The sequence below is a fragment of the Gossypium hirsutum genome, chromosome D06, assembly GCF_007990345.1.
Source record: "Gossypium hirsutum isolate 1008001.06 chromosome D06, Gossypium_hirsutum_v2.1, whole genome shotgun sequence".
Lineage (NCBI taxonomy): Eukaryota > Viridiplantae > Streptophyta > Magnoliopsida > Malvales > Malvaceae > Gossypium > Gossypium hirsutum.
In genome coordinates this window covers 7,935,769-7,957,126 of record NC_053442.1, presented here as the reverse complement: position 1 = coordinate 7,957,126, position 21,358 = coordinate 7,935,769, and the positions used below count along the sequence as shown (strand labels likewise).

The 21,358-nt window shown below is 30.5% G+C and overlaps 1 protein-coding gene across 1 annotated transcript; it reads left to right on the top strand.

The window, feature by feature from the left end:
- The first annotated feature begins 13,791 nt into the window (after positions 1-13,791).
- LOC107901333 (synaptotagmin-5) lies at positions 13,792-20,889 on the top strand. The gene is made up of 12 exons (XM_016827283.2): positions 13,792-14,117; positions 14,195-14,350; positions 14,449-14,569; positions 15,034-15,155; positions 15,468-15,569; positions 16,189-16,263; positions 17,822-17,901; positions 18,242-18,392; positions 18,499-18,729; positions 19,441-19,737; positions 20,037-20,150; positions 20,361-20,889. Exons 1-12 carry the CDS (start codon positions 14,013-14,015, stop codon positions 20,517-20,519), a joined length of 1,713 nt encoding a protein of 570 aa, XP_016682772.2. The 5' UTR covers positions 13,792-14,012; the 3' UTR covers positions 20,520-20,889.
- The last annotated feature ends 469 nt before the right edge of the window (positions 20,890-21,358 follow it).

Below are 21,358 nucleotides of genomic sequence, written 5' to 3'. Positions count from 1 at the left end.
CAAACAGAAAGTAAAACACGAGAGTTCACAACAAATGTTGAACCATAATTTACTTGGGTAATATGCCAGTGTCTCCCTCCAATACCACCATACACCAATTTATGAATGTACTCAAATCCCGCGTTCAATCCAAACTGAATATTAAATTCGATAATATATTTCCAACAATAATTTAATTCCAACAATAGAACATATATATATAATACCAATCAACAATTAACATTCACTTTAATCAAAATTATACAGAATACAGTTCATAAAAACTTACCTGGTTAAATTGCACAAATACCAAGATTCATGGGCATTTTGGTAATTTTACATTTTCCTCGATTTTCCACTCGATCTTGATCTAAATTAATAATTTCATTTTATATATTAATTTAGACAATAAAACAATTCATTTCATGCAATTTGGTCATTTTTGACATTATTACAAAATTTCCCTTAAAGTTTTACTTTTCTTCAATTTCGTCCCTAAGCCCAAAACATGCAAATTAATAATTTTTAATACAAACCCAAGCTAGCCAAATGTTCATGATAATAAAAACGTCCCATTTATGCAATAATTTCACAATAAACCCTTGTATTTTTAACCTTTTCACAATTTAATCCTAAAATCAATATTTTACAAAAATCACTTTATAAAATCATCATACAACATAATAAAAGCTCTAAATCCATGTTATTCATCAAAAAAATCTAATATTTATCAATTAAAACTTCTAAACTTTTTAATAAAATCAAAAATTAAGGTAAGGTTTCGTTGGACCTGATTGTAACAATCTCAAAAACATAAAAATTATAAAAAAACAGGTAAAAATTGAACTCACATGAAGAAGAATTTGAAGAACCAGCTTAAAACTTTCTATCCTATGGAAGTTTAGACCGAAACAAGAAGAAATGTCTAGAAAAATTTCAATTTCCAATTTGTTTCACTTTATTTTCAATTAAATTACAATTTTACCATTGAATGGCTTTATTTTATTTTATTTTTCTATTATGTCACCTCATCCATTAAATTTAGATACAATTATTACTTAGGTCCTTCTTTATTTATTAATTAAGCCATTTAATCACCTAATTATTATATTGAACAAGTTTTACACTTTTTCAATTTAGTCCTTTTTCATTAGTTGACTATCGAAACATTAAAATTTTTCAACGAAACTTTACTACCATCTTAATGACATTCCATAAATATTTATAAAAATATTTACAGCTTGGTTTATAAAAATGAAGTCCCGATACCTCACTTTCTAAAACCAACCTAATAAATCATTATAAAATACAAATTACTAATTCAAAAACTTTTTTAAAATCATATTTCACTCGTAAATATTAAATAAAAATATTTACGAACTTGCTTACCGAATTTAGTGACCTCGAACCACTATTTTCTACACCACTAAAAAGTAAGACTATTACAGTTCCCATAAAAAAAACCACCAAATATATATCCCACTATCACATATACAAAGATAATTCCCACAAACAATCATGTAACATGAAAGTGAGTGCAAGGGGAAATGTGAGAATGACCCCACAAACTACAGCGGTTCCAACCAACATTGAGTTCTACCCTTACATCTAGAATTCATAATAAAACCTAAATAACATGAAATGTAGTAATCACTTACATATAATGATGTTCTTATTGGATTTCTCTTTATCAAAATTAAAATAATCACTTGCACATATATTTGATATGCATGCTGGGTGTATACTTATTCAAAATTAAGTTTTTTCAGGAATATGATTTTATAAATTTAAAAAAGTATGAAAATGATCTAATTTTAAAATTAATTATGGAAATGATTTTATTTTTATAGTAGCGTTGGATGTCGTCACTTTTTCAGGTGGCATTATCTTAAAAATCCCCCCAATCATGCTTTAATCATTACAAAAAAAAGAACATAGTGACACTTAAAAAATTGGCGACACCAAACTGAAGCGTGCAGGGGAAAAATGTTCAGGGACCTGATGAAGTAATTATTCTTTTTAGATTGACTAAAAAAAAGTGTCGCGTGAACGTATGGCGACACCAAATTAAACTTTTGGTCTATTTGCATGTTAGGTCTGTCCCTTTTTAAAATTAAATTTAAATAACCTTTAAAAGATATAAGAATAACAAAAATAAACCATTTTCTTTTTTATTTTTTTAAACAACAAAATTAAATATATATATATATATAATTATTATTTAAATTATCCAAATACATTCCTCAAAAAATTTCCTCAATTTTATCTAAATTTAAACAATTTCAATTCATTCCCTAATATATTTGAATTTAGATAGAGAAATTTTTTTGAGAGATATATTGGATAATTTAAATAAGGATTTTATATAGTTTTTTAAGTTTAGGGTTTAAAAAATAAAAGAACTAAGAAGGGTTTATTTTTATTATTCTTATATATTTTAAAAGCTATTTAAATTTAATTTTAAAATGGGACAGACTTAACATGCCCAAAAGTTTAATTTGGTTTCACCATACTCTCATACGACACTCTTTTTTTAGCCAATCTAAAAAGGATAATTACTTCATCGGGTCCCTGAACGTTTTGCCCCTGCATGCTTCAATCCAATGCTACCAATTTGTTAGGTGACACCAAAAAGTTAATTTTTTTATAATAATTAAAGTATTATTGGGGGACTTTGGTGATGCCATCTGAAAAAGTAGCAACACGCAATACTATTATGAAAATCAAGTTATTCTCTTAATCTTAAAATTATTATAAAATAAAGAGAGATGGGGGGAATAAATAACAAAGAAAATATGAAAGTAACAAAGAATGTACTTAATTGATCAAAATGGGTGGTTACAATGCTTCATCAAAGTTTCTATTTATAGGCATAAGAAGTATAAAAGAAGTAGAGATCTAATTCTAATAACTATGAATTTAAAGTATACCAAAACTTTATCTTGATCATGATAGACATCCACTTAATAAGATATTCATAACACTTCCCATTGGATGTCCATTGGTAGATAATGCGCCTCATTAAAACCTTATTAGGAAAAACCCTGTGGGATAAAAACCTAATCGGGGAAAAAGAGTACACAATCTATAATACGCATAATATGTTGCCTCATTAAAAACCTTACCAGGAAAACCCAATGGGACAAAACCTCAGTTAGGGGAAAAAGAGTACAACGCGTATTTAGTCCCCCTCATGAAAACATCACATACTTTCTCATATTCTACATATTCAATCTTGAATACTAGTTTTTCAAATGACAATTTGAATGTATTTGCTAAGCATTTATATTACCATTCTTTTAAAAGTCATAAGTGAGGGAAATTTGAGGAAATATATTTTGATCTCTTCAGGAGATTCAACAATAATCATAATAAACTTTAATCATGGTTCTTATATAAAAACACAAATAGATACTTTGGATCATTTTATAATCCTCCTTCAACTACTCAAATTTGCCACATATGTTTAAATTATTTCAATTCATATAAATGAATAATTTCCCGAGAATTTTAATATGCTTCTAGTATTCTAAATCCTTCAAGGATTTTAATATAAACTTTACTATATAATGATTTATAAAGGTTGTAACAACAACCATTAGACGTAAGTTAAATCTTTTATGAATTGTCAATTTATTAATATATTTAAAGGTTATTGCATCCACCACAAAAGAATATTATATCTTTTCATAACCAATACCAGTACTTAGCGAAAAACTTTATATTTTTATTCCGCTTTTGCAAAATTATTTCATTTGCACCCTCATTGGCTTTATACCTTTAGATATTCGGACTACTGGTCCAAAAACTCCATGAATTTAATTGTACTTGAGTTGCGTCTTTCTATTTTGTTCAATTTATTCCATATCTATATTTCTCAATAGATTTATTCAAGATCCTCCTTTTATTTCATTATTTCAATAATAATATTGCATGCAAAATCATTGTCGACCACTTTTATTATTCGGTTCTATATTTTCTCGAATTGACATAACTTATTGAGATCTCTTATTTTCATTATTTTAAAATTCAGTTTTAGGTACCCGAATCTCTTCTAAAGTTTTACTTATTAATTATGTCTTTGGTCTCTTTTGGAGCACTCGCCTCCACTATATGACCATCTAGAATAATTTTCATCTTTGGAACCGATCAATTAATTATTTATTCTAACTGATTGTCCTACTGGGACTTTGATTCAAATTAAAATGTTAGATGGTATATAACACTTGATTATTCTCATTAAGGTTGTAAATACATCTAACAGGTAACTTGTAACGAGTTATCCTTATTGAATTTCTGGTTCAATTACTCTCCCCTAACTCATTACAAGTTATTGTTTATCTTCCCCTAATGTTGGGAAAATTGACAACTCATGTCACAATTAAATCTCGAATTAATTGCTCAAAAATATTATAAGGAGACTCATATAAATATACATTTCCAATCTTTTATTATGACTTGTGCGTTGTGGTAGAGCAGTTGGAACATATATCGCACATCCAAAAATTGTAAGATGAGAAATATTTGGCTCTAGACCAAAAATCAATTGCAATAGGGAGTATTTATAATTTATTGGCTTGATGCGTACAACATGTAAATTAATACAACCATGGATCTCATGCTGAAATAGAAAGTTTTATTCTCATAAGTAATGATTTAGCTATTAGTTGGAGACATTTGATAAACAATTCAGCTAAATCATTTTGTGTGTGAACATGAGTTACAGGATGTTCAACTTTTATCCCAATTGACATGCAATAATCATTGAAAACTTGGGATATAAATCCACCAATAGTAGCAAGATGAATTGTTTTAATTGCATAATCTAAAATTAATCATTTAAATAAGTAATCTCGCAAACGACAGGTGCAAGTTGATAACGCATGTTATTATTTTGTAGATGCATCTACCAAAATCATATAATATCAAAACCACCACATATTCATTTTAGAAATGCAAGGCATTAAATCTCAACTTTAGCTAGTGAGTTTTTAAGAACCAATTTTTATTGAGAACAAGCAACAAATGATAATTCTTTAAATTAAAAAATCTTCTAGTTATTTAATAGATGTCCATATGAATTCTCAATTAATTTTCGCATCATATACGATCTAGGATAGTCTAACTGGTCACACCAAGTAGTAAATGCATTTGTATTAGTAAACTTCTGGTTTACTTTAACATGTGTTTCAATTGTACTAAATTGTAACAAATTGATAATTTTATTATCATTCCTTTTAATTTGTATCTGCATATAAGTACTGTTGTGACATTTACTACTGAAAATGTTTAAATCAATGTGAAGTCTATAATGCCACCAAGTCAATAAATATAATTTCCAAATAATTATATGTAGTATTCGCTTCAGGGAATATGCCAAAATCTTCAAATGCCCAAAAATCTATTAATAACAAACTTTGAGAGTGGATCTTATTTTCCATGTGTATAACTGGTATATAACCAATGAATTTTCATACATAAGTTTTCTCTCTTGTAAGTTCTCATCAGTAATATTTTACCTCGTAATTTTAATTGAGAACTTATTCTAAATACTGTAGAGTTATACTCACAATTTTTAAAAATACTGGCAACTTTAGGTGCATTCAACCATAATAAGCTTTAGATAGAATTATCATATTCTACTGCTCATGAGTAGATCTTTCACAGTCAAATATTTTGCTTTCAACCCTTTTATAGGGATGATGACAAAAGAATATCATAAAGATTATAAATTAATAACTCAATCCTCTTTTTTTATTCATATAAAATATAATATTTTCCTCATTCAAAATCTTAATATGAGATCCATTACAAATAACTTTTAAAAGTAATGCATTAACCATCACAAATTTTGTGCTTTTTAGATAGTGATATATTAGCTCTTCTGGAGCTTTCAACTAATTTTGTATTATCAAATATTGGAATAATATTTTTTTGTTTCAGTGCCAAATAAGGTAAATATTTTCTATTTGTAATGATAGAATTCATTACTACATTTTCATATCATTCCTCAAAGAATATTAACAGAAACAAAATATTTGGGTATACGCCACATATGTGGCCAATGATCTTTCATATCACATTGATAACATTAGTTATCTTTACCCTTTGAAAAGTTATCTTGAGAACTCTCATTGATCTCTTATTTATTACTATATTCTCACTTTTAGTGGTCCATGAATATATTTTTTATTTTCTTTGTGTTTACATTCACTTCGGGAAATGCAACAAATCTAGTAAGACGGGCTTATAAACATCCCAATAGATTCTTTATTTCATAATCACCATCGCAAACATGCGTAAGATTTCAAATCAAAATCTATCTATGCATGTTGTCATGATTAGTCTCCAATTATAATAAACAATAAATAAAACATAGTTAAATATACTTAAAGATTTTTAACATCATCGCCATCACTAGAAGGTATGAGATAGTTCGAAAATATTCTTGATTTCATATAGATAACGGTACCAAATCATTCACCATCCTTAAGAACAAAAAATAAAATAAGTTAATCAAAATAATGATAACATATAATAAAAGAAGAATGAAAAATAATAATCAGATATGAAACATTAAATAAAAGAAACTTCCTGTAAAAATTTTGCATCTTGCCGTCAAAGAAATTGAAAACCATGAAGGATAAATTTGATCGTCGATAAAAGGAACTATCACTTTGAGCAAGATCGTGCTGATAATATGTTATAAAATAAAGAGAGATATGAAGATTAAAGAACAAATAAAATATGAAAGCAACAAAGAATATACTTTATTAAATACTTAATCAGAGTCTCTGTTTATAGGCATAAGAAGTATAAAATAAGTAGAGATCTAATTCTAATAACTATTAGAATTTAAAATATACCAAAACTTTATCTTGATCATGATGACATCCACTTAATAAGATATTCATAATAGAAATTAGATATTTTCATAATTTTTTAAAGTGAGAATTCTTAAAAAATCCTCAAAATTAGAGGGTTGTAGCTATGGATCCACGTGGACGGAGCCATCCCTTTATTTATAGATTCGGGTAAATCACTCAAAGTAGATGACAAATCATCTTTAAATAATCAAAACAAACCCCTTTTTAAAAATTCAATTGCAATTGGATCTGAAAAAGTAATTACAAAAATTCTTTAGGTTAATTATTAATTAATTAATTAATTAAATTGTAGAATAAAAATTTAAGATTATAATTTACTTAAAGTTTTTATACTCTTTGTATATTTGATGTACAAGCCCAATAATGCCTGGGCCCAAACCCAATAAACTAAACCTAAGCCCAATACAGACCCCAGCCCAAAAACGTTAAAATTTCAGAAAACCCTAGGCAGTAGCAGCAAGTAGCCGCCGCAGTCTCCAGTCGCCGCAAGTTTCGGCCTCCACGCGTGCCGTTTCTCCGCTAACACTGCTCCTCAAGCACGTACCTACAACAAGCGAAAGAGAAGAGCAAAAAAATCGGGCCAACAAACAACCGAATAGATTTGTTTGGATTTATTTTCTTTCCCATTTTCGGCTATAAAAGAGCCGATTAAAATTTGTAAATGGGGGGGAAAAGAGAGGGAAGAATACAGAGAAATACAGATCAAATTTGGTTTTTTTTCGAAGGTGTTTTTTTGCTTTACTTCGTAGAGTTCATTGTTTTTTTTTGTTTATATATATTTTATTTTCTTTTATTTCCAATTTATTTTTCCTAAAACAGCAAAGAAAAGAAGAAAAACTTACCTTTCGTCGAAGTCGCCGTGCCACCGCCATCTCCGTTGCAATCGGAGCTTTGGTGAAGGCTTAGGGCTGAACGGTGGCGGCGGCAGAGAGAATAAGAAAACCCTAGTTGGGGTTAATTTGTCTTCAAAGAAAAAGAAAGCAAAGTTTTTTTTTTTTTAAAAAAGGAAAAACCTTGTTTTTATTAAAACTACCGAACGACGCCGTTTTAAATGGCCAGACCCGCGCGGTGACCCGACCCGGAGGGAAGGATCCGCGCGTTCTGGCCTTAAAGGGTAAATTTGCGCTATTGGTCCCTTCAATTTGTGAGGCACTTCAATCAAGCCCATTTTGTTATTTTTTTAAATTTAGCCGCATATTTTAATTTTTTTTCGATTTAATCCCGTGCTGCGCAGCGTTTAGGAGGGCGGGATTAATTTCCCTTTTGGTCCTCCATTGTTTCCTGCGCATTCAAGATTGGTTCTTTTCTAATTTATTTCAAATTTGCCCCTATTTTTTTGTCTTTTGTTCAAATTAATCTATTTTTTTTAGAATTTTTTTATTTTTTTTTGTAATTTGTTTTTTAAATTATTATTATTATTTATTATTATCATTATTATTATATTAAATATTATCATTATTACTATTACTATCTCTACATTCATCCACATGCATTGACTTTATATAATATATATATGCATTTTTTTATATATAGTATACACGCATTGTTTTTTTATATAATATATATGTATATGCATTTTTTTACAGTACACGTCTACCTATATATTTTATACACATGTTTTTATTTTTCTCTTTTATTTCCTAACTTCTATATATTTATATATACTTTTATATTTTAGTTTCAATTTTTTTTTACTTTGGTAAATATGTATACTTATGTTTTTATATATTATTCTTCATAATTTTTTTACAAATATATATATACATTTTTTTGAATTATTATAAACATTTTTTTATTATTCTATATATTCCGTTATTTATATACATATTGTACATATATAGGTATTTAAATATATACATATACATATTTACACTATTTTCCAATACATACATACTTATACATTTTTTTATTTTGTAAATATATACACATATACATATTTTTGTATTTTATCCTTCTTCACGATTTTCAAATACATAAACATGCATTTTTTAGTTTTTTTTATTGATATATTCCATTCAATCTTTTTAAGTATCCTTGTACATGTGTGTCAAATATACGCATGCACGTATTTGTGAATTTACTTGTATATTGTACTTGTATATATATTTTGTAAATACATACTCATATATGTTTTATATTAAAGTATTTGTATCATATTGTACATTAATTTTTTTAACATACCCTTTTTGAAAATATAGTTCGGTTTTAACCATACATCAAAGTTATTTTCTTGATTCAAAGGTTTTTTTTGAATAAAAGCAATATTCGAAGTTTGGGATTTTCGAGGGAAATTGAGCCCTAACGTATTGGGTTCCGATTTTTTTTGTAAGCTTAAATTACCGAGAATATTCTTTATTCAAAATGCATGGGTATAAAAATCATTTTTGGGAACTTAACTTGTTGTGCCCTAACATATTGGGTGTGTCATGTTACTTTCTCAAAATGAAGATTTTCACATAAAATAAAGTGATATTCAAAGTTCGGGGATTATGAGGAATTGTACCCTAACGTATTGGGACTCGATTTCTTTACATGACTTGAACAATTGATTATACTTTTTCAAATTCCATCATTTGAGTTGATTTCAATTTTTTTAAAAAACCTTCGACACTAAGACATTAAATAATCAATTTGGTACCAATTTTGGGTGTTACGAGGGTGATAACCCTTCCTCGTGCGTAACTGACTCCCGAACTCATTTTCTCAAAATTCGTAGACCAAAATAAGGTGAGCCGATCACACCTTAATAAAGGATCGGTGGCGACTCCAACTTTATTTTTAAAGTCGACAACTAAATTTGTGTTTTCAAAAAACGGTTTCAACATTTGAGATTTAATTTTTATATTTTTATTTTTAAAAATTTAACATTTTACTTTTCGGACAAAAAAATTCAAATTTATTTGTTAAAACTGTTAATTTTTTTGTTAATTTGCTGGTGTAAAATTTTGAAAAAAAAAAGATCTTTGAGTATCCATGTAACAAAAAGTTAACATTGTAACGTACTTGAATTTAATAGAAAAAATTAATGGTATTAACAATTCTTAAAAATTCACATCGTTATTTTAATTAGAATAAAGTATTTAGACTAATTAATTGAGATACCAAATTATGTAAAAACAAAAGTATATAGGTTAAATTTAAAATTTAAGTGAAATATAAGGATGAACTTAAAATTTAACCAAAAGTAGAAAAATTGGAATTAAAATTTACCCATTATGCTTAGTCAAAAGAAACTAAACGCCTTCCATATTTATATAGTAGCATAGATTAGCCTTACGGAATGTTTGTACAATGTCTCGGACTCCTAAATTCGTTGAAGATAAAAAATCATTAAATTAAAGACAAAATGAATGGCGCCCGGCGGTATTAGTGTAGTACGAACCGGTATTAAGATGGGGGAGTGGCTCACAATCTCCCGGGCATGTTCTGTAGAGCTCCCTTTTGCCTTTAGCTCTTCTGTGGACTGAGGTTATTATTTTGGGCTAATTCAACATTAGGGTGGGTCATCAATAGATTCACCAAAATTAGACTCCAATGGCTGCGCAACAACTCAAGGCCTTTCAACGACACTCCAATAAACAAACTTTGTCATTAAAAAGCAGGAGGAAAAAGTTTTTTTTTGGAGGTTTTTGTATAAGTGTATTTTGTTCTCTATTTAAAAAATAGGTAAGTTAGATTCTGTATATTAAATTAAAGGGCAAACTGATCATTTTTTATTTAATGTATAGGAATTAATTTGCCTATTTTTTGAGTAAAGGTGACAAAATGCAATCTAACTATAAGTACAGTAATGTCCATGATACTTTTACTGAAAGAAATTTTAGGGTGTGTTTATTTAGGTGAAAAAGTGAAAGGATGGAAGGAAGGAGTGGAAAAGCGGAAAAAATAAATTTGACGTATGCTTAGTAAGGGAAAAAAGGTGGAGGAAAGAAAATAGAAGAGATGATTATTTTCTATTTTAATGAATAAAAATTAATTATTCCAAATTAAAATGATGGAAGTGAAAATAATAAAAATGTGTATATTTCTTATTAAGTACACCTATTAAAAGAAAAATAATGTTTTTCATCCTTCTAATTTTCTACCCATTCGATTTTCTGTCTTTCCATTTTCTTTCTACCCTACCAAACAAAGCATTAGTTTTGATCCACTTCCTGCAAAGGGTCTACCTGACTCTTGTTTCCCATCCATGGATTGCCCTACACCTGCAATAACAGCATTAGTTTCACTCCACGTTTCACGTCATTCAAATGTAATGTAAATAATATAAATAAAATATGATATAATATGAAATACAATAATAAAATACGTTTGAACAAAAAAAAATACTATAATAAAATACAAAAAAAAAGAAAATAATGTAAAACATGTTTTAGTAGAGTGATGGTTAATGGTTAATTTTTTTGTTCCTTTGATCTTGAAAAAGGGTTGAAGCGAATCTCTGATAAAATGATCGACTCATTAGTAGAGCCTAACTTAAACTCGAGTTAGGGTATCGTTTGGATATAACTCAATGTGTCTGTCTTTGGGTTGGTTTGCTTGGAAAGTTGAAAAAATTAATGAGATTGGATAAGATGTGATGGTTGTGCTTAATGGCATCGTGGCATTATTTTTCATGACACGAGGATGTCAGTAGGAATGTAATTTTGGGACGATTGGGCGTTATTTTTTAGGCGAAGAAAAAGTCTTTATCCTTAAGAATGAACATAATGAGATTAACGATTACTTCACAACTATTTTGAGATATAAAATAACGTCATTAAAGGATACGATTCTTGACTTTTGACGTGGGGTTGCTTTATATGTCGAATATTAAAATATATTTGTATGAAAATATTAAAAAACAAAATAGAGGACAATAAAAAATTATAATCATCACCCATAACTGGTTTTTAAAAATAAACTTACGTATTTATACTATAAAGATCCCTATTAAGTTCGATGTCACTTAGAAACATTTTGAAGTTTAAAAATTATACCTTGAAACAAGATTTGATCTCCCCTTTGTGGAATTAAGATTACATGAGAATTTCTTGCAGAATTATCAGCTTCTAAATTCATTTAGAATTATTACAGAATTTTTGAAATCTGCATTTTTTAACTTGTAAATGTGTTAAATGATTTGAAAATGACTTATTTTATAGTGACCATTAGTCAAGTAAAATAAAGTTTTTGTATAATATAGCCTCTTTATTTGAGTTAATTACAAGGATTAAACTCTACTATTTATTATTTATCTCATATTAATTTATTATAATTAGAGACAAAATAATTATTTCTTATTCTTATTTAATTGATTTAATTAATGATAATATAAATTTTATTATTTATCTCTTAGTCAATTTAAAATAATTAAATATCTAATAAATTTAAATTGAAAATTATTAGTAAAAAAGAATAGAGATAAAAAATAAATAAAACAATAAGTAATTAATAAAAAGTAAATCCATCCTTTAATTTTAAAATTAGTTAATAAACTAAACTTAAAAGTGTTTGTATATTTTCATGAATCACAAGAATAAATGAATATTTTTAAAGGGTAAGAATATCTTTTAGTGTTTGAGTTTAGTTTTAATATTTTAAATTGATACTTATATATATATATATTTAAATTGGTATATAAATTTGACTCCCATCAAACATTTTGGTCTATTACTTTGTAACTCAGTTAAAATTGGATGATATAGAACAATCATGTTTGCACACGTGGTACACATGTCATGTCATCACATGATTACTTGTCTTGTGTAACAATTTGATTGGTCCATGTCATTCAATTTTAATAGAGATATAATGTACTAAAATGTGTGACGAGAGTCAAATTCAAGTACTAATTTGAGCAAAATAAAATAGAAAAATCAATTTGAATATTGAAACTAAATTTTTTTTTGAAACTTTACAAGTTCAGCATAGTCAAATCCTTACAACACAAATATACTAAAAAATGGAAGAAAAATTATTTAATAATTTTATATTTGGACAAATCTATCTAAATGTGATGATATTGTTAAAAAATTATTTAATTTATTAGAACTTTTTTTTCATTCCTTTAGGAAAAAATTAATATTTTATAAAAGAATACCTAAGTTTTATTTGTCCACAAATCCTTTAAAACAAACCATAGCCAAATGAAGTAAAATCTTCCTTTTAATTTATCTACCAAACATAGCCAAACAAAGTAAAAATATACTATCACATGGCTTTTAATACATCTACCAAACATTAGGCTATTTATTACTTAAGTTAGTGCACTAGATTTTCTTTGTATTTTTCATATCAATTTTTGCAATTTATCTTTGAGATTCGTGACTGTTACTTTCACAATGTCTTCTCTAATATTTGAACTTAAATTTCTCATTGGAAATATATTGTGTCTTATTATTACATCCAATACTTCTTGGTAAAATATGCATTCGGTAGGATTTGAATAAAAAAAATTAAACAATTAAAGATAAGAATTGATATCTCGCCAAACATGAAAACACCAACATTTAATCACCTAACTAAAGATGGTGAAGCGAAACATACATATGATATGATACCTTTAAGATCATCTTAACATAAGTTATTCCCATAATTTTAGCAAGGTTTGAATACTTTTCTTATATAAAATGTTTGAATACTTTTTGTGTAATTAAAATTGAAAAAACTTTTATAAATTTTTTGATATATAGTACTAAATCAGGAAAGGAAAAAGAAAAATCAATTTAGACTCTTGATTTATTTATTCAAAACCCGTACACTAAATAAAATTAGTACAAAGCAGAATGTAATTGGATTTATCGAAACGTGGCGAGTTCGAAGCAAATGTTTGGAACCTGGGAGACCCCACCATACAAAAACCCACATTCTACGTGTCGGAATATGATTGGTAAACATGTTCCAATAAGCCAAAACACTACCCAAATCACGAAAAAACTGTCCATCAACTTTGTGTCTGTCGGCAACGACCTTTCTTTCATCACTTCTCACCCGATTTCTCCGCCACGCACCCTTGTATTATATCTTATTAAAACTGTACTTATTTAATTTCCTTTTATTAACCTTTTTACGCCTTTTCTTATTATTACTGTACTCTTTTTTTTTTTCCTTTCTTTTTCAAATCCCGATCATATCCTACAGTAATTTTTCCCTCTGTTTCGGAAAATGGGATTCATCGTCGGAGTGGTGATCGGGTTTATCGTCGGCCTTGCTATCGTAGTTCTCTTTGTTCGGAACGAGAACACTCGATCCAAGCTTCGAAATGATCTCGTTAGTTCTTTTTCTTTCTTCTCCTTCCTTCCATTTATTTCGATTTTTTTTTATGAATTTTCTTTTTTTGGCCATAGGCAACGACGGTGGCTGCTTTTGCGAGAATGACAGTGGAAGATTCGAGAAAGATCTTGCCTGCAGATTTCTACCCATCTTGGGTTGTCTTCTCGCAGCGCCAGAAGTTGACTTGGCTTAATCCGCACCTTACTAAGATATGGCCTTACGTTGATGAGGTAAAAAAACTTTGTTTAATGAATGGACAGAGGAGCCAAAGTTGAGATTTTTACTCTTTTTTTTTTTTGAGAAAATTTGTTTGAAATTGGTGTTATAGGCAGCATCTGATCTGATAAAGACTTCGGTGGAGCCGGTGCTTGAACAATATAGGCCGATTATATTGTCTTCTTTGAAGTTTTCTAGGTTTACTCTTGGCACTGTTGCACCTCAGTTTACTGGTTAGTTTGCTGAAATATAATTCTCACTTTTTCGAAAACTTTGATTTTGATTTTAAATTTATTATTGAGTTACCATTATTTTATTTATTTATTTCGGTTTTGATTTGTTATTTTTGAATGGATTTTCGTTTTTGCCATTTGAAGTAAATGGATGGCCATTAATCAAACATAATTGTTATATGTAACAGAAAAATAATGTATCTTTTTCTTTTAAATACTGGTCCCGTTTAAAAAAAATCAATTACACTTTCTGTTATTTTTGTTCTGACAAACTAGACTTGCATAAAACCAAATGGAGCCTCAATGTATCCATCTTGGGTATGAACTAAATAAGTTTTTTTTTTAAAAATAATACATACATATATATTATGATGCTTTTATGGGTGAGTTTCGAGTGAAAGATTATAAAATTTGGTTGAATCTTTAGAATTTTTGATAACCTTGTGAGCAATGTCATTCTTTAGGAGTAAGTATTATTGAAGATGAAGCTGATAGCGTTACAATGGAGTTGGAAATGCAGTGGGACGCAAATTCAAGTATAATACTAGATATCAAGACTTATCTTGGTGTATCACTACCTGTGCAGGTAACGTCCATCCTAGTTAGTTTGCTTAGTTGCTACGGTTTCTTGCTTGAATGCCCCATTAAATGCCCTGTTTAGGTCATGTATTCTTGCTTCTTGAATCTAGAGCTATAATGTTGTTCATCCTTATTTTAGAAATTGGTCTGCGTGCTCTTCTACCAAATTCCTGGCCTGCTTGCTCTTTCTTGTTGAGTCTTTACATGCCCTTTTGCAATGGATTTAATCTTATAGAGCAACATCATGGCTCTCAAGTTGTTAAGCTTTTTCTCCAGAATGACAGTTATTGATGTTTAATTCCTTTTTCCCTTGGCTTAGGTGAAAGATATTGGATTTACTGGAGTTTTCAGGTTGATATTTAAGCCCCTGGTGAATGAGTTTCCTTGCTTTGGAGCTGTTTGTTTTTCTCTGAGAAAAAAGGTGTGTTATTTGTTTCCAGTAATGCAAATTAGTGCATAGTGAGCACACCGGTTTACCCATGGAGAAGAGCTTTAATTGTAGACATAGAAAGAAATGAGATTGAGAAGCAAGCATACATATATACATTTAATTACAGTGTTCCTGGGAGGTATTTGTCAAAGCATATAATATTTACATGAATGTATTTTTTGGTACCCAAAGAAAAAAATGGATTCTGATGCCCATATGACTTCTAGTTTGCTATTTATTGAAGTTGTTAGTTAAGGTCTTAGCACATAGCAATTCAATTGTACTTGCTCAGATGTAAGCATGTGTTTGTTGTGTTGGCTCCCTTTTGACACTTATAATTGATAGATTTCACTCTTGTTTCTAGTGTCTCTTTTTTTGTTGCTTGATCTGGTTGCTAAATATTAATCATAAGGTTTTTGTGTGTACAATCTCTATAAAAACTGGTGCACACCAGTGGCTTCAGTTGAACATAATATCCCTGATATCCCAATTAAGTGATTTTGATCTAGGCTACTGATCACTTGGGTTCATTACACGCACATTACAGAGAGGCACCTGACATATGGAAGTAGTTGATATAGTTAGGTTAATGTGCTTTTTTGGCTTGCAGAAAAAGTTGGATTTCACCCTGAAAGTCATTGGTGGTGACATATCAACTATTCCAGGACTTTCTGATGCTATTGAGGTTTGTGTGACTTTTGACATTGGATTATCCTTACTACTTCAGTTTGTTCTTTTGTACTGTATCAATCAACTTCGCCAATTCTTCTTATTGTCTTTATTTTTGCATCATTGTTCCACAAACAGAACTTTTGCTTTAATTTTTAGTTTGAGATATCCGCTTTTTGTTTTTGTCTGCTCAACATAACAGTATGTCTTGGGACATTTAGTTTGTAAATTTTTTCAATATGTTATGAGAGAGGGGTAGACCATATAGAACAAGTGTTGCGGGAGGTACTGGTGGTGAAGCAAGAAGACTGCTCAGGAGGGCTAGAAGTATGGTGGCTGAAATAAGTTCATAGAGTTGCTGAGGATTTTGAGAGTTTAAATTCGTCAGATTGACTCAAGATCCCCGAATGAAGCCTTTGGATCATTATTTTGTAGTCCAACAAGAGAAATTACAAACGGTAGTGGGAAGTTTTTAGGATATAGTTATATGAAAGCGATATAAAACATGAGTTATATGGTCATGGCTTTGTTGGTGCATAAAGGAAAAAAATCAGTGCCATGACCATTAAGTCTCAATTAGAGGTGTACATGGTCCGGGCCGAGGTCTTGTTCCAAAATATTTTCAAGCCCAGGCCTGTTTTCGGGCCGGGCCACCCAAAAAGCTCATTTTACCATTCAAAAATTAATAAAATATTAAAAAATATTTTTTTAGTTGCTATTTTATATATTTTATAATTAAATTTTAATTTAAAATACTTTTTTATTCTTTAAATTGAATTTGGGCCGGGTCAGGTTGGCCCGAAGTGCAAAAATCCTTGTCCAAGCCCGGCCCTTGGACATGCCTAGTCTCAATGTGTGGACCTACCAAAATATCAGATGGTTGTTCTATTGTTCATTCTGTTATGCCAGTTGTTCTTGCAGTTTATCATGGTATGGAGTAACTTGTTATCATCTTGGATTTGGACAGTGAAGGAGTGGTGAATTATTTTCCTTGATGATAGCCAACCCTTTGCATGCATAAGGATTTTATTACTAGGGATGACTTTATTATTTAAGTTACTGTTAGAGTTTCTTTAAATGATGAACCTGAAACATCATATCAAGATTGTTTGTTTGCAAGTTTTCTAGATTTAACAAAATTTCCGTATTGGTCAAATCTGTTCCTGTATTATGAAACCAAATAAAAGTAATAACTTGTATCCAGCTTATAGGAGATCGGAATTTGGCTGCCCCTGCCTTTTATTTGTTCATGACTATGGTTTTATTCCTAAAACAATTTGTATTTCTAGTTAAGGATAACAAATAGAAAGTCCAAAGTGCGTATGTTAACTTAGGATTTGGCATTTCACTTGCTAGTTTTGCAACATTTTTTGAGCACTGAGATGATTAATCCAGCTTCTGTTAAACTTTAAATGTGCATATGCCTTGCATACAAGTTATAATTGATTTCTGTGGTGTCCATGATTCACATAGTCATACGCTGAGGTAAGTAGCCATTATTGAACTTTGGGAGATGGAAAGTGTTACTAATATGTTAAGGAGATTAACCGATTATTATATTGTTTCCCATGCAGAGCACAATACGGGATGCTATAGAAGATAATATCATGTGGCCTGTAAGAAAAATTATACCGATTTTGCCTGGTGATTATAGGTATGTCCTTTATTTTTCCTTTTTCTCAATAGATGATAATATAATGCAATATAGAAAAGAAGGAAGCTGAATTTCATCTGAAACTGTTGTTTGTAGAGAGGTCACTTGATAATATAAATGTATTTTCACTTGAATATAGATACTGTGTGTATCCCACAGAAAGGATGCAAGCACCTATGAATTGGTTGATTTATTTAGGCTGTGGTGTCATTCTCTCTGCGAGCACCTATGAATTGGTTGATTTATTTAGGCTGTGTGTCGTTCTCTCTCTCACTCTCTCTCAACATCTAATTAGTGAAACATCTGATGGTAAAAGAAGTTGATGTCTTTCTATTTTCAGTGATTTGGAGTTAAAGCCAGTTGGAATACTAGAGGTGAAGCTTGTCCAGGCTCGGGACTTAACAAACAAAGATATTATTGGGAAATCGGATCCCTATGCTGTATTATATGTGCGCCCTTTACCTGACAAAACAAAAAAAAGTAAAACAATTGTAAGTTGTCCTTCCCCCTCTGCTTCCTCTTTGTTCTTTCCATAGAAAAGGAACTGTTTCAAAAAATTTCCAGTAGGTTCTGAAGAAATTTGTGTTTTATCTCCAGAACAATGAGCTGAATCCTATATGGAATGAACACTATGAATTTGTCATTGAGGATGCTACAACTCAGCACCTGGTGGTAAGAATCTATGATGATGAGGGGGTTCAGGCATCTGAGCTCATCGGATGTGCTGAAGTACTCTTAAGGGATCTTGAACCTGGTAAAGTGAAGGATGTCTGGTTGAATCTGGTTAAAGACTTGGAGATCCAGAGAGATACAAAATTCAGGGGGCAGGTGAGGACATTGATTACCTTCCTTTAGTTATATAACTTCTGATTTATTGTTGGCTTGTATATATGTTTTCAGCAACTTGGACATTTCCTAGCATGCCGAGTAGGTTTAAAGGGTTGTATATGCAAGGGTAATAACAATAATATAAATATCCTTTCTCATAATTTATACAAATATGTGCTAATTCCTGGAATTCTGGTGCTTGGATTCAACTATATTAATAATGGCATTCGGCATAGTTTATGCATAAATTTAATGGAACCCCTATCAACATTAAATCCAAATTTCCTTAGAGGGGCTCCAACTCATTTGCAGAGACATGAACTCAGCAAGATAACCTTACTCAATATGCTAGTTACCATTCTTCTTTACTGTAAGAATCTTCTCCAAATTGTCCTCCAAACCTCCTTTGAAGAGCTGTGGGTCAAGATGATATGATCTTCAGTCTCTTCCCGCTCATCATAGAAACAGCATGTAGTTAGAAAGACTATAGCCCCAATTCTTAATATGAGGAAGTCTACTTACCTATCCAAAAGAAAAAGCCAACAAATGAACCTGTGCTTAGGGAGAGACCTGGTTCCAAACCAGATTATGCCAGCATTTGTTGGCCCCAAGTTTATTCATTCATTTATTCACTCTGAAGTATTTCCGTATCGTATTTGTATGAAATGGTGATACTTATGTTTTGCTTGTAATTTTTATGTTGGTTTTTAGGTGCACTTGGAGCTTTTGTACTGTCCCTTTGGCATGGAGAATGGTTTTACAAACCCCTTTTCCCCCAACTTTTCAATGACCTCCTTGGAGAAGGTTATTAAAAGTGGAGCAAATGGAATAGATGCAATTGAAAATGAGAAAGCAGTCACACAGAAGAAAAAGGAAGTTATTATTAGAGGAGTACTATCAGTCACAGTGATATCTGCAGAAGATTTGCCTATTGTAGATTTAATGGGAAAGGCTGATCCCTATGTTGTGCTCACGATGAAGAAGTCAGAGGCAAAACACAAAACTAGGGTAAGATTTTGATTGCCGAATGGTGTTGTTCCCCCTCTCTATTTATTTTGTTTATTGTCTAGTTGGGGCTTGAAGGAGTCAGTACTATTTAGCCACTTCTTGCATCTTTGACTCTTAGTTATGATTTCCTCACAGAGAGCTTGCCTTTTGTATTTCCTAATGCATGGTATTATAGCTAATTTCTAGTTTTAGTGAACCATCCTAAAGGACCCTAGAATCTTAGAGAGATATATGGTTTTTATCCTTCAAGAGTGGGGGAATAAAGAATCTTTGGTCCTTAAAGTTGTTCTCTTTGTCAGGTTGTGAATGACAGCTTGAATCCAGTTTGGAATCAAACTTTCGACTTCGTTGTCGAGGACGGATTACATGATATGCTAATCCTTGAAGTCTGGGACCATGACACTTTTGGGAAGGTAAACTCCTTTTCTTATGGAACCGTTAAATCATTCTTGTTTTTGGGTCATACAAATTTTGTTTGGTTTCTAAATCAGACAATGCAGTAGTCAGTTTTAAAGTACTTCCTTAAGTTACACAGAATTGAAGGTTAGGGTGTCAGTATCCAGCTTCATTGTTGACCCTTGAACTCTCCTTATTGCATGGTTTTGTTTATTTCAATGTTGCAGGACTACATGGGGAGGTGCATTTTGACATTGACTAGAGTTATATTGGAAGGAGAATACAAAGATACTCTCCAGGTAGAGGGAGCTAAATCAGGGAAATTGAATCTGCACCTTAAATGGATGCCACAGCCGATTTTACGTGATTCAGGTTCTGAGTTCTAAGTAGAGGGAGGGAGCCAGGGCCTGCAAATTTGGGTTCACGACTCAAGTATGCACGACTCAAGTATGCCAAGGCTGCGACTTTATTCCAGTTCATGGGGTTGGCCATGTTCAGTATCTTGGATACGGTGAGCCATAGATCTCAGAAAAGTTCTAGTACCCAGGTATATATTTGTAGGACCTAATACTCAAAGCTGTATATATATAAAAAAAATTTTACCGGCTGTATGCTTTGTGTAAAGATCGAGTTGGGAATATACTACGCGATCAACATCATTGCCATAGTTTTACATGAGAAAAGAGGGATTTGCCCAAAGGCTATAGCTTGAACACTGGGTACAGTCAATCAACTGAATGCTTTCTTGTGATATTACTCATGGATCTATGTTCTTTTTTTAAATATTTTTCAGACGATATTTGTTTTTTCAAATGCTTCCAAATATTTAACAGGCCTTCTGAATATGCCTACTTGCAAGCAGGCATATAAAAGTCATTTACTCTTTGCAGTTACAGTGTTCAGCAGCTGCATGAACGCTCAATATTTGAGCCATCACCCGAGAGACATGGGAGATGTATACGGATATCCCCAAATAAAATTGAGAAGGAAAATTATCAAAAAATAGAAATGCTTCTTATGCTTTCCACCTATAAATTGGGATAGATTGGCATGGTTGAAAAATGATTGGAAAAAGAACACATACAGAATTGGTTTTTATGCATTAAAATGAAAATTGATAATCTCATTTTCTTTTCCCCAAAATTTATTTTCTTTTAACTTTTTCACTCCCCCCTTCCACTTTTTCACTCGGCGGATGGTTTAGATTCATATAAGCTCCACAAGA